Source organism: Ochotona princeps, chromosome 2, assembly GCF_030435755.1.
Source record: "Ochotona princeps isolate mOchPri1 chromosome 2, mOchPri1.hap1, whole genome shotgun sequence".
NCBI lineage: Eukaryota > Metazoa > Chordata > Mammalia > Lagomorpha > Ochotonidae > Ochotona > Ochotona princeps.
Window position 1 is genome coordinate 159862338 of NC_080833.1, and position 13083 is coordinate 159875420.

At 38.9% G+C, this 13083-nt stretch overlaps 1 protein-coding gene across 1 annotated transcript; it reads right to left on the reverse strand.

The window, feature by feature from the left end:
* Positions 1-1724: 1724 nt before the first annotated feature.
* Positions 1725-11669, reverse strand: TNFSF18 (TNF superfamily member 18). Its single transcript, XM_004596305.2, has 3 exons — positions 11523-11669; positions 4742-4772; positions 1725-2071 (listed from the first exon to the last, which is right to left on the reverse strand). The coding sequence occupies exons 1-3, from the start codon at positions 11658-11660 to the stop codon at positions 1725-1727; spliced, it is 516 nt and encodes a 171-aa protein (XP_004596362.2). The 5' UTR covers positions 11661-11669.
* Positions 11670-13083: the final 1414 nt, after the last annotated feature.

Sequence of the window (13083 nt, forward strand, 5' to 3'; positions counted from 1 at the left end):
CAAAATTCCTGAAAATTTAACTATAAATTTAACAATAAACTTTGAGGAGTAGTGTTAGCCTGTTTGAGCACATTATTTGTTACAATACAACAAACATGAACACATTTCTGTAAATATATGTTCAGAGAGCTTGATTCCCCTTACAAGACATGTCAGTGTAAGGGACTTTCGAAAAGTTATTAGAAAAATATAATTTAAAACTATGCATGGATTTAAAAACTTTTTATATCAATATGAATTTTTCTTTTATTTTCTACAAACTATTGGAGTGCCTTTGTGCAACAGGAACAAGATATTCAAATCTATGTTCCTATTACTACTCAGCAGAAATTTTAAAAAAATACACGTATTAAAACCGACTTGGCCTCAGATTAATCTACCCCAAGAAATATTTTACTATGTGCACCACAAAGCATTTTTAAATTCACTTTATCTTTAATAAAAATAGCAACACAGTTTTCACAAATAAATATTTTTATATTGATCTGAAAACGTAATATTACATGTTTTTCAATAAGAATTTACAAATACAAATTTAATAGAGTTCAAAGCTTTTAAATGAGGTGGTACCCATTCCTTTTTAGAAGTTAGCCCATTTAACTCTGATGGATTCTCAAGCTAAGGGGGCGTATTTGAAGACAGCCCTGAGCTGCACCAGGTAAAGAAGAGATTTGGTAAAGGCAGGATTTGTTGTACATTCACTCATCTCACTTTGACCTAAAAGAGAAAACACTTCTAAAAGCTGAATTTACTCACTTCGGTTATTATATGTTGTGATAGTGCAATACTACTCCAAAAGCAGAACACTGTGATGTAGTGCAATACCCCTGTGGCTAGTAGTGAATAGTTCTAAAAGTTAAGGCAAAATGACCTGCATTTGATTGAATTCCATGTTCTTACTGTTGAATTTTGTCCAAAACTTAGAGTTTCCATGCGATATATGAAGGCACTCTTTGAACTGACAGTGTGAAACAATTACATGACCGAATACAGTAACTGATACCAATTTCTGGAGTTAAATCTAACGGTTACACATGGACACACCTGTGCTGTTGGCAATATTTAGATACACACAATGAGTTCTCAAGAAGCCTTAGATGAAGGTTCAATGTGATCCTTTTGGCCAATCTGTTTTATAAAGCACCGGAATGTTAACCATGACGAGGTCAGGGAGAATTAGCAGAGGTCTATTCCTTTTCCTGTGTGCCTTTGTGCTGGTAGTTCTCAGCGTGTTGTCTGTCCTCTAACACAATTGTAGGTAAACGGAGGTGCAGTGACACATACATGATCACCCTATGATGCTGATGTTTCTTCCTGGTAGTGTCTCTGAAGATGGCAATACAGGAAGAATGAAGCAAAATAGCATATGATATGAAGACAAGACAAGGCTGCTTTCCTGAATTCTTTCTGCACATCAGATAAGCTCCCATGGGAATAAGCCGACATGTTTCCACCCATAGATTTAAGACATAGACAAGGACTTTGTCCTGTGTATCCCTATTCACTACCGAAGTCTCTTTGTAGACCCAACATCAGGAGCGGCCAAATCTTTGACCCATTCTCTCTCTTTCAGGTAAGCATAAGAGATTAAAATAATAAGCAGAGCAGTTCTGCTTATGTTGACTTGCATACCCAAATTGTACAAATTGAAAACTTGCCACCACTAACCCACCTCTTGGTATCTCTGCATATGTTAAAGAGGATGAGGAAATAGAGCTGAATCTCTAGGACCCGAATTGGGGATTTGCTAGTAAAATAATTCCAAAATATGTATTGGTTTTTAGAACCTGATCATCGGAGTTGAACCTCAATTCTATTGTATCTCCAGCATTAAATTCATAAATGTTTCCTAAATTTTGGATTTTAGAGCTGTCTGTTAGAGTTTGTATGGCATCCTTGTTTTTACAAAGCTGCACTTCAAAGGGAGCAAATCCCTTGTAAGTTGGATTAGGAGTCACTCGGCCATAAATGGCATATAAGCCATTCTGAAGAATCCTCAACTTCCAGTCCGACATCTTGTTCAAGCAAGAAGGTTCAGAAGATGCCATTTGCCATTCTGAAGGTGATGGTCCTACAAGAAATGCATACGAAATTTAAAAATGAAAACCATAGTTATTTAATTATTTTATCTAGTTCCTGGCTAAACTTAATTATTAACCATCTATAGTTCTCTCTACCCATAACTTTAAAATATTTTAAGTGTGTGTCTTACTCTTGTTTTCAAGTCGTTACAAATTCTAAGTGTACCTCTTCCTTGGATAAGTCTAAGGACATGGATTAAACGAGTTAAATGGCTGCGGACCTCCAGTCAATATCTTTTCAAGGAAGGAAGAAGAAGAGGGTGAAAGGAATTCCACTCCACAGTTGTGTTGACTAGGGTTGACAGCCCATGCTCTTCCATGATTTTATGCGTGAAAGTTATTTATCATGTGTCACTTTTTCAGAAACCTTCCTAATCAATCTGTATCGAACAGTGTTCTCTTGTTCCCTATACCCCCTTACTATGCTTTAGTTTAGCTTTCTTCTTTGAAGATGTCAGCAGCTAGCCTTCTATGGATTGTTCACTTTTATTGTCTGTCTTTAAAATAAAGATGTTCTTATTTTTATTGAAGAAAGAGGAGAGATCTTCCATACACTTATTCAATCCCAAAATGGCTGCAATGGCAGGAAATGAACCAATTCAAAGCCAGGAGCCAGGAGCTTTCTCCAGATCTCCGTGTAAGTGTAGGGGTCAAAGACCCAGCCCATCCTCTGCTGATTTCCCAGCCCACCGGAATAGGGATAGACTAGAAGCAGAGCAGTCAGAACTCGAACCAGTGCCCATATGAGCTGCTGGTGTCTGAGGCAGAAGCTTAGGTTGCTATGCCACAACACTGGATGCATATTGTTTATCTTACATCCACTTGAATATAACATGTTTGAAGAAGTACTTATTTATCTTGTTCATTGCTGCATCTTCAGCAGCTAAAAGGTTCCTGGTAGCTGGCATGTGTTCAATGAACAAAGCCTTGACTTTGTGATACTTCCATGTTCCTAAATTGAGTGTTCTGGGTGTAAATTATGGCCTTCTCATTAGTTTGTATGTCTATATCATTGAAGATCTATTAGGGACATTATCATGCAAATGCTTCAAAAATAACATTGGTAAATTTGTGGGTTTATAAATAGAAATTGACTGCTTAAATATAACTATTTAGTGCCATCACAAATGGATGGGGTAACGATCCCAGACCTACTCATTCACTTTCATAGGAACACACAAATGCAAATAATTATATAATGTCAACCTGTTTCACACAGTGGTATGAAACCAGGACTGCAAGTGCTGCCTCTACTGCTTGAAATAATTACCTGATGTAATCATAATTTTCTATAACTTGGATTGTAGGGAGAAAGACTTTGTTCCATAATTTAAAAGAAATCTTAACAACAAAATACGCTGGATGACAAAGCACTTAAGTTATTTATTAACCTATAAGTGACCACCCTTAGGCTGGGAGGGTAGATTCTGGAGGAGAATGAAGGAAAGACCACTAGAGCAAGAGAGAAAATCTGTCACAATCTCCAATCAGCTCAGAACCCAGTAAATTTCCTAACATTTCTCATGTAATAGATCAAGGCAGGTTTCCAGAAAGAACTGTCATTGATTTTCTTAAGACCGCATAAGCATCTCTTGAAGCTCTCAACTTTTACCATATCAAGGGGAATTTCAAACATCTTAGATGGTAGTTCCACTCTATTCCATGACAATACAAAACAAAGTTAAGGAAAAAATAATGGCCCAATGAAGAAATGTAATAATTCCCACAAGTCAAGAAGCCTGATAATTCTAACCATATAGCAATACAGGGATTGCAGAGTTAATCCTACAAATACTCGGCGTAGAGTTGAAAGTGCAGTCTAAGAGCAATGAAAATGTGTTTATTCGAGATTTTATGAGTATTCCAAGAAATATTCCAAAGTTCTGTGCTTTCTATGCAAATATCAGATGATTGTAAGGGAAAGTACTTCAGAAGCTAAAAGAAGAGGGAGGAGAAAGAGAAAAGGAAGCAGCGATTCTCCTGAGTCTCAGTCCCTTTGATGCCATAAAACAGAACACAATTATATTTCAATGCATAACTTCCCTGCAAAGAAATTAATAGGAGAGTCAAATAAAGAAAACCATGGTATTACATTTACAATCCATACAAAAGCATTAACATAGTTAATCTTCAATATGTTCTTAGAAATCATTAGCAAGTAGAATAATATCACAATGCAACTTTACAAGGAAGCAGTGGAAAGAAAATGAAATAACTCAAATTACAAATAAGGGTGAGTGACAATGAGCTCACTTCATATTTACAAAAACTTTTCCTTCCCTGAACGAATATTTGAAAATATCAGTAAAGCCTCCCACGTAATAAAAGTGGACATGGGCAATATATGAAAAACAAGAAGGAACTTGAAACTTATCGTCATCTAATTACAGAATTGAAAGCTTATTCTTCAGTCCTAGATTCACAAGACTGTAAGGGTGTCATGCGTTCCTTTCCGAAGGCATGACCTCAAGTGCATAATTCACTGGGCCATGAAATTGTCTACATGATTCACCTCCAAAAGCTAGTTCTCTTATCCCACTGCCAGCACGTGGAAATTCTAAATAAATAACAGCTTAAACTAAGTGACAAAGGCTATCTTGAGAGCAGTGACACCTGTAAAAACATCAAAAACTAAGGAAAGTAAAGGGTAGGTTACTCACCAAACTTGGCAACACAGGGATCCTTGGCCATCTGTTGGTGAGGAAAAAGAGGAATTTGTCAGGATGACGGTGCTACTAGTTTCTTGCTTGACTTATCTGAGTTTCAAATTCCTGAAGCAAACTTTTCCAAAGTCATTAAAAATCAACCTTCTTCCTACCATGTGCCAATGCTCTGGGCTTTGCTGTCATCACCCAGCTGGGTTTTGGGGGTTTCTACACGTGGTCGATGTGGAACTGTTTGTTCCCGCATCTTTCCCCCCTTGAGCTATGTAAGGCAATCTCCCGGCACTGGTAAACGCATAAAACAATCCCTTGGAATCCAGCAAGAGAATAATGGAACTTCTACTTATGTGTATTTTCATATAAAATAAGAAGAATTTAAGCTCCTAAATTTCTTCCAACTCAAACTGATTCCTGACAGTTCCAATAATTTCAAACTGCTCCAATCTATTTCAGTTAACACACTGCACGATGTTTTCTGTTATGATACAACAGATATATAAATGCCAACAATTTTAAAATACTTTGTAGCAAGATAAAGCAAAAACAATCATACTACCAGAAGTTTATTGGCTTCCATGTGGGATAATGTTTTAAATATTTGTCAGATTTAAAAGGTTAGCACATATATTTTTACAGCATTTATCTTGAATAATTTAAGGGGTTCAAATATAAAAGCAATAAGATCAACTATGAGACCATTGTAGACATCTAGAAAAGATGCTTTTGATCAAGGGACTGGAAGTGAGGATGGTGACAATTTGCTAGAAAGTAGAGCTTTGGGAGTGCCTGATTAAGGTGGAGGTTGAGAGAATGAGAAAAGACCAAGAGTTGAGCCCGAGCAACTGCAAAAACCAAGTTACCGTTCACTAAAACGCACAAGATTAAGGAGCAATAAACTGAGTGACAAAACTGGCTTCAGGCATCTTAACTTTGTTATTACTACTAGACATTTAGTTAAGGATGAATTCATGAAGCTAACATTGAAGGAAGACTGGTCGCATAAACGTGGAAGCCTTACATTTTTCCCTAAAGTCAGAAATTAAATCGTGTCATAAATGGAGAGGACACCGGGAAGCTGGAGTATTTTAGACCTCAGATAGGGAGAAGTCAAGCATTCCATCTTAATGGAATGGCCAATGAAGGCCAGAGAAAACCAGAAGGGAGTGATCGGCCACTGTCGGAGACGCTGACGGATTGAGTGCGAAGGGGTCCAACAACTGACTTACAGATTGAGCAACATAAAACACATCGGAGCTCTTAAAAAAAAGTCGTTTCTGAGACATGAGAAGAGAAGTTTATTTTTAAATGGTTAAATGAGAATGAGAAAATGGAGACATCATGCTACCATGGAGAAAAATTAAATGGTCATTGAATGACAGTTCAAAAGTCGTTCTGGTTGTTTTGTTGTCATTTTGGTACTACCAGAAGTTTCTATATTACTACAGGAGGAATTTGTTCATTATTATTAATGCAAGTGTTCCAATAAAATGACAGGTAGAAGTGGGAGTAGCATTGTCCTTGGATGATAAAAGGGAATAGGAGCTAGTTCATAGGAGGTCTTGAGACATGCATGGCCGATTCACCTTTGGTGACAAAAGGAAAACCAAACATATAAGGACATGGATGCATGGGAGTGGTGGAAATGGGGGCTTGGGATATTTTTTCTCCTCTTTCTTCTATTTTCTGTTGGGACCTGGAAACAAGCTTATTAGCTGAGAGTAAGAATGGGAAGACACTGAATGTCCAAAGATATGTTAAAAAAAAAAAAAACAAAAAACCTGGCCAGTAGAGGAGAGTGAATGGAAGTGGAAAAATGTGATTTGTTCCCAGAGAAACATTTCTAATCTCATTTGAAATGAATACTTTGAGTGTAAAGCAAGGCTTTGTATTTTTCTTCAGATCCATCCAACTACAAACGGCAGAGAGCATTAACATTCACTCTGTTGGAGATTTCCTAAGGTTAGATGAGTTCTATCCTTGGAGTATAATAGAGAGAGAAGGAAGTGAATGATTTTAACTGAAGTGAAGCTTATACTTATAGACCATGACATTTGATTGTGCAATTAGGGGGAACAGAAGACACTACAGAGTGAAAGGTAATGTTGTTTAAGTCACACCACAGAGACATTTGGCCCAATGCTAAAGAAATGTGTTGAGACAAGGCACCTGCATCCCAAGTCAGAATGCTTAGGTCTAATTCACCATGATAGTTCCCTGCTACTGCGTACCCTGGGAGGCCGTGGCGATGCTGATGACCAAGTACAAAGATTCCTGCACCTACACAGGAAGCTGGGATTGCACCCTCGCTCCCAGTATCAGCCGCTCCCAGTTTCAGCCATGACAAGCACTGAGAGAGTGAATAGCTTCTCTCTCTCTCCCTTCTGTCTCCCCACACCCCCATTTCCTTATTTTCCAAGTAAATATATTTTTTAAGAAATTCACTTCACTTAATGATGGATTCAAAATTGAATGCCATGGCATGTTAAATACCTACAAAGATGTCTCGCTCAGTTTGGCTTTATGTGTCTTTGTGAAGTAATTGTTCAGTTATGCCAGCCGAAACCATGATTCAAGGTAAATTAAGTTAGACTATAAATTTATAACTTCATATCATAAAGTATTAAACCAAGATTAATAACATGAGATGCATTTATCAAATTTTTCAGTTAAAACATCTCAACACTTTAGTAAGATTTTTGTTACACATTAGCATGATAGAAAACACGATATCCATTAAAAATTTTAAAAATTGTTTTATGGTATGAAAAACTACATTAAATATGCTATTTGGCACATACTTTACATGTGCAATTCATTTGTTTCTAGTGTACATATTGTTTGCATACAACATAAGAATTGGCATACATATGTTGGGAACTAAATTGAAAACATTTTATTCATTGGGAGGTACAATCCCAAGGTCAAGAAGCCAGTATTCTAGGAAATAAATGATTTTATACTCTGAACTTGTCTATTTCCTCCTCACTTTGATGTTCCTTAGGAAGGATTCTGAAGTCCAGTTTAGAAAGAGATGTACATGACTTGCTTCATTCCAATTTCTTCATTTGGGGAAAGGATGCATCATATTTATCTCACTTATTTTTAAGTTTAAATAAATTATTGTCAAGTGTTGTGTCCAGACATACTGTCTCAACCTGTTACAAATATTATAACTGCTTCGGTGATCATATCAATTATAATGAGGAATTAAACAAAATTTAAACTCTGTACTCACAACATTGCAACAGCATTGAAAAAGTCAAGAAAATGTATCTTATAATTCTTGCCCCTCAAGATGTTTATAATCTTTCTAGAGAGACATGATGACACATAGGAAGCAATTAGGTAGCAATTTTAATATAAATGAGTAACAAAAAGCATGCTGCAGATCATTCCTGTGCTGGTGACTATTCTGTTTAAGGAATGCTTAGAGGAATTTAAGACCGTAAGCTCTGGGTACCATAATAGACCCTTTGAGTATCTGAAGAGTAACAGAAACTACCACTGTGATACTCTCTGATTATTGTTACAAAGGAAAATTTAATAGCCAATTAATAAATTTGGCTATGAGGTTTGAAAAAGTAACGTAGGTAATCCAAGAATATCCATGCTTTTACAAGATCTTGTTAAGTTCACGCTCATTGCAGCCACAAAATGTAAATATTAATCATTACCATCTATTGAGGACCTGTTGCACAGGAAGCATTGCATAATCATATTAATCCTTAACAACACTCTTTAAGAATTAGCATGTTGATTTAGCCAATGAGGAAATGAGGATGAGAGGGATTAAGTAACTAACCTGAGGTGATGCAGCTAATAAAAAGCAATGTTGAGATTCAAACCTAACCTCTCTGACTCAGAACCCTTCCCCCACCGCTCTGCGGGAGGGAGGCGCTGTTGGCAGTCCTGGTTTAGACAGGAGCACAGACGCACTCACACGGGAGCCACGGGAATCGCAGTTCAGTTATTTTAACCTGCACCAGTTGCTTTTTTAATCTCGTTTGATGAAAGCCCAGGTTTCCCGAGTTGGGCTCAAAATGGGCAAAACTTCAATATTTCTAACCAAAACAATTCTAATGAAATAATCACTTGGAAATAAAATCTACTCTACAACATTCCAATATCGAAGTTGTATCTTCATTTCCTTGAATCAGTACACTCTTTCTAACATTTGTGGGTTTTTTTGGGGGGGACGGGGGACGTTCTTTTAGAAGATCCATTTATTCTTATTTGAAAGGCAGAGTTGCAAAGAAAGAGAGAAGGACACAGAGAGATATTCTTTATTTGCTGGTTCATTCCCCAAATGGCAATAATGGCTGGGGCTGGGTTGTTCTGAATTCAGGAGCAAGGAACTTCTACTGAGGCTTCCATACGGGTTCAGGGCCCAACCATTTGGCCTGTCCTCCCCTGCTTTCCCAGGCCATTAGCAGGGAGCTTGTCAAAAGAGGAGCATCTGGGACTCATCCATTTGGGATGCTGGCATAGCAGGCAAACACTTAACCACTTACGTCACAGCAGTGAAAGACCTGGTGGGAGGTGGGTTAGCACAAAGAGTCTCCCAAGAAAATTTCTGTTCATCTCGTGGGAACCAAGACTCCCATATAGCATTTTTGAAAGTAGTGCTTTATACTTGATAACTAGGGTGAAAATCAAATTTTTAAAAATTTCCAGGACTGGAAAGTTTAAGCCACTGTCTGTGATCACTGCTTCATGTCCCAGCTACTCCACTTCCAACTCAGTTTCCTTCATAATGACCTTGGGGAAAGCAGTGGAAGACATCTCAAGCGTTGTGCCTCTGCAACCCCGGAGTAAGCTCCTGGCATGCCCCGTGGCAGCCATCTGGGGACCAGCAGATGGAAGACATCTGTGTGTGTCCCCTCCTCTCCCTCCATCCCTCTGTGTAGCTGTGACTGTGAAATAAATAAGTAAACTAAAGTGTCACCAGGGTAGACCTTGTGAGAAGGAGGAAGCAGTTATCTCACACTGACTCAATCGATCAGCCACTCAGATCCCTTTTTTAACAATCTTGATTTGTAGCCAAAAGGGAAATAGAACTACAGGCAATTGGACATGGAACATATGAGCAAGTGTTACACTGCTGACCAAGCCACTGGCTCTTCCCGTGAGAACCAGCTGTCTTAAAAGCCTTTTGTATACTTCAGAAAATTTGGATCTCATTTTTTACTGTCTTTAAAGTCATACTTTCTATTAAATGACTCAATTATCAAAAATATGGAATTAATCAAGTAGAGTCTGGCAAGGAATGATTGGACGGCCTTGGCCTTCCTCTTTCTATTTGCAAGGAGTACTATGTACCTCGAGAAGAGACATCCACTTCCTCTGCCAGGCATCCATGCCCCAATCATATGCAGGAAGTGATGACAGTATTCACTGTTCTTCACAGGCATTTAACTAACAGCAACTTAAGACAATTTGTACAAGGAAAAAACACTTGCAAATGTTAGCAGTTACTATCCCCATCCTTATTTTTCTTCAAAAATCCAATCACTCTGAATTTCTGACATTTATTTTCTTCCTGATCAAGCTTGGTTGCTCCAGCATATTCATGCTCCTGCTTAGCCCATTTCTTTGGAAGAAAGGACTATAATTATAAATACTTGTATTTTGCATCCTTGTTAGTGGTTGTAAAATAGCAACTAATGTGTCAATGTGTAAACTTTGTCCAGATGTATTCTTAACCTCAAAAAAAGTGTGTCCATATTGTATTTATTCTTCTTCTTGCATCCTTTTTAATTTGCTTTCAAATGGCTGAAGTGAGTTAGCCACATGTTTGAAATCATAACTGGTCATTCCTCTTACTAACATACTTCTACAGTCACATCCCAATCCACTCTTAGGTGGCCATGCATCTGTTATTCTCTACAAGTCGCAGAATCTTTTAGTGGACCCTGAGAGGAGCTAAAACTTTAACTACTTACTGGCTTTCTTATTTTCTTTGGTAAATGCTCTGTAGTCTTAACAAGAAAAGTTTGCAGTAAATAAGCTAATTATCTTCATTCCCAGTGCTCAGCCCCCTTTGCAGGCTCAGAGCTCGGACTGGAGCTCAATGGGAAATTCCTAAGGAGCATCAGGGGCTTCCCAAGATGACATGTGCCTCTTGCTCCATGAAATACTCCAGGATCACTGTCCACGTGTGTGAGCTCCACAGTCATTGATGCTCCATTTACCCTTAGATTAATTATTGATTATTGCAGCTTACAGTTAGAAAAACAGCCTAACGAGCAACTCCAATCCCCTGTTATTATTCTCAGGAAAGCAGACTGACACAGATGAAATCCCCTTTTTAGATTCATGCTGAGAGACCTGCACAAGAATCCAAACTGACTCATAGCTCGGTGACACTTTCCTCCTGTATACCCTCCCCACCTGCCATTTGTCTTACTTAGCTTTACAGAGTGTTTTGGTGTCTTTCCTCTCAGTGAGACTAACGCTTGTATCCCCATCCTTCTGGATAAGCATCACATTGTGCACCTGTTTAGTTCCAGCAAGCGTGTATGTAAGAGTTCCCGGAAGGGAAAGGCACTTCATAGCTGTCTGTCAATTGGATGACTTAACCAAGCATTCCCATCTAACTCATTTAACATTGGCATTTTATAATACTTTCATCTTAAAACTCTTGGATAATCCTGAAAAGTCAGGGCATGACAAAAGTGAAATATTTACATATATTGCTTTCAACTCTCTCTTACACTACCATTTGGCAACGATACTCAGTGTAACGAGTGAGCAGCCTGAGGTTCTGCCACCTTCTTACCTTGAGTGGCATGAGCGTGAGGATGAGTGTGCTGAGGCAGCAGAGCAGCAGCAGCAGCAGTGTTGAGCAGAGCAGCCACAGCTTCCAGGATGCTCTCCGTGGCCCTTGGCTTGAGTGGCTTCCAGGCATGCTCTCCATGCGGTTCAGATTCAGGAATGAGAGCTCCAGAAGAAGGCATGCCCAGTGCTGGGTGAATGATGCAACGTCATGTTTTGTAATGTTATGGTAATTAGTAGTGGGTGTGGAAGGTGGAGTTTCCTTCTGGCATCGCGTTGGAAAGTGATACTTCTGGGCTAAGTGCTGACTCTCACCAGGCTCCTCACCAAATACACAAGGGGAAAAAAAATGGGCCGAATGCCAACACAAACACAGAAGGGGGGGAAGCACAAGGGAAGTTCAGAAGGAAAAAGAATTCTTCCCTGAAGCCAAGCAAGTACAGTGGCAAGTAGAATGGGTCTCAAAGAGAATAGGATGGTGTGTGCCCACCAAAACAAAAAAGGATTTCCATGTTTTTGGGGGTAAGAACATTATTTTTATAAGAAGAAATGAATTTTGAGATTAAGCCATTAAACTCTATCTAGAGTGCAGAAGCCCTAAGAGTGTTTAATCAAATCACCGTGCTCTAAGCCATATATACCCATACATGTATATGATAAGCATCACATTGTATATGTATATATGTGCTGTCAATTACACTTGTAATTGTCAATTACACGTCAGTTAAAGAGATCAGAATGTCAGACCCACACACTAGGAAGGACACGAGCTCTGACGTCGGACAGACTCGAGCACTGACTGTCTCTGTCTCGTGGCAACCACAATGTTGGCATGACTTCCCTGCACCTCGGTTTCCTGGGTTTTACCGCAGAGGAGATTTCTGCTTCTTGCTGCTTTTGTGAGAATGAAGCTAATGGGACAGGCTTAGCTGACAAGGAGTGCTCCATACATCTTAGTTCATCTCCTCCTTACTCTCCTTAGGGAAACAAAATCATTTATGCATGAAAACTTATCAAATAATCCGAGGCCAGCATGCTGTTATAGCAAATTAAGCTGCTGCCAGCACCAGCATCTCATGTAGGTGTTCAGAAGCATTAATAAACTGAATAAAATGAAAAAGAACACTGTACTTCCACAGATCTTGCTCGCCGTAATTCGGACATATGAGTTGTTGAAAACTGCTTTTCTGACGTGTTCCTTGTCCAGGTCACAGATGGGAACGCCCCCCGCCCACTCGCCTCAATAAACATTCATTCACATTTCACACGCCACACTCTCCCAGGGAAGATACAGTTCTTTCTCCTGCCCTTAACCAAGGTCAAGCCCTGTGGTTATTAATTAGCCATTCTAATCTTTTTCAAGTATCTTAATGAAGATGAAATGCTTATCTCAAGAGCATTACATGCCACTGCCACTTACTGAACACATCCCAGAAACGTGAGTAAACCCCTAGCTAGCACAGGTGACAGAATGCATTTTTTGAATTCTAGGGTAGTGACTCACAATCTCAAGCTTTCTGGTCCAAACTGCCAGGACTACGCATGAACACTCGGGATTTTACAAG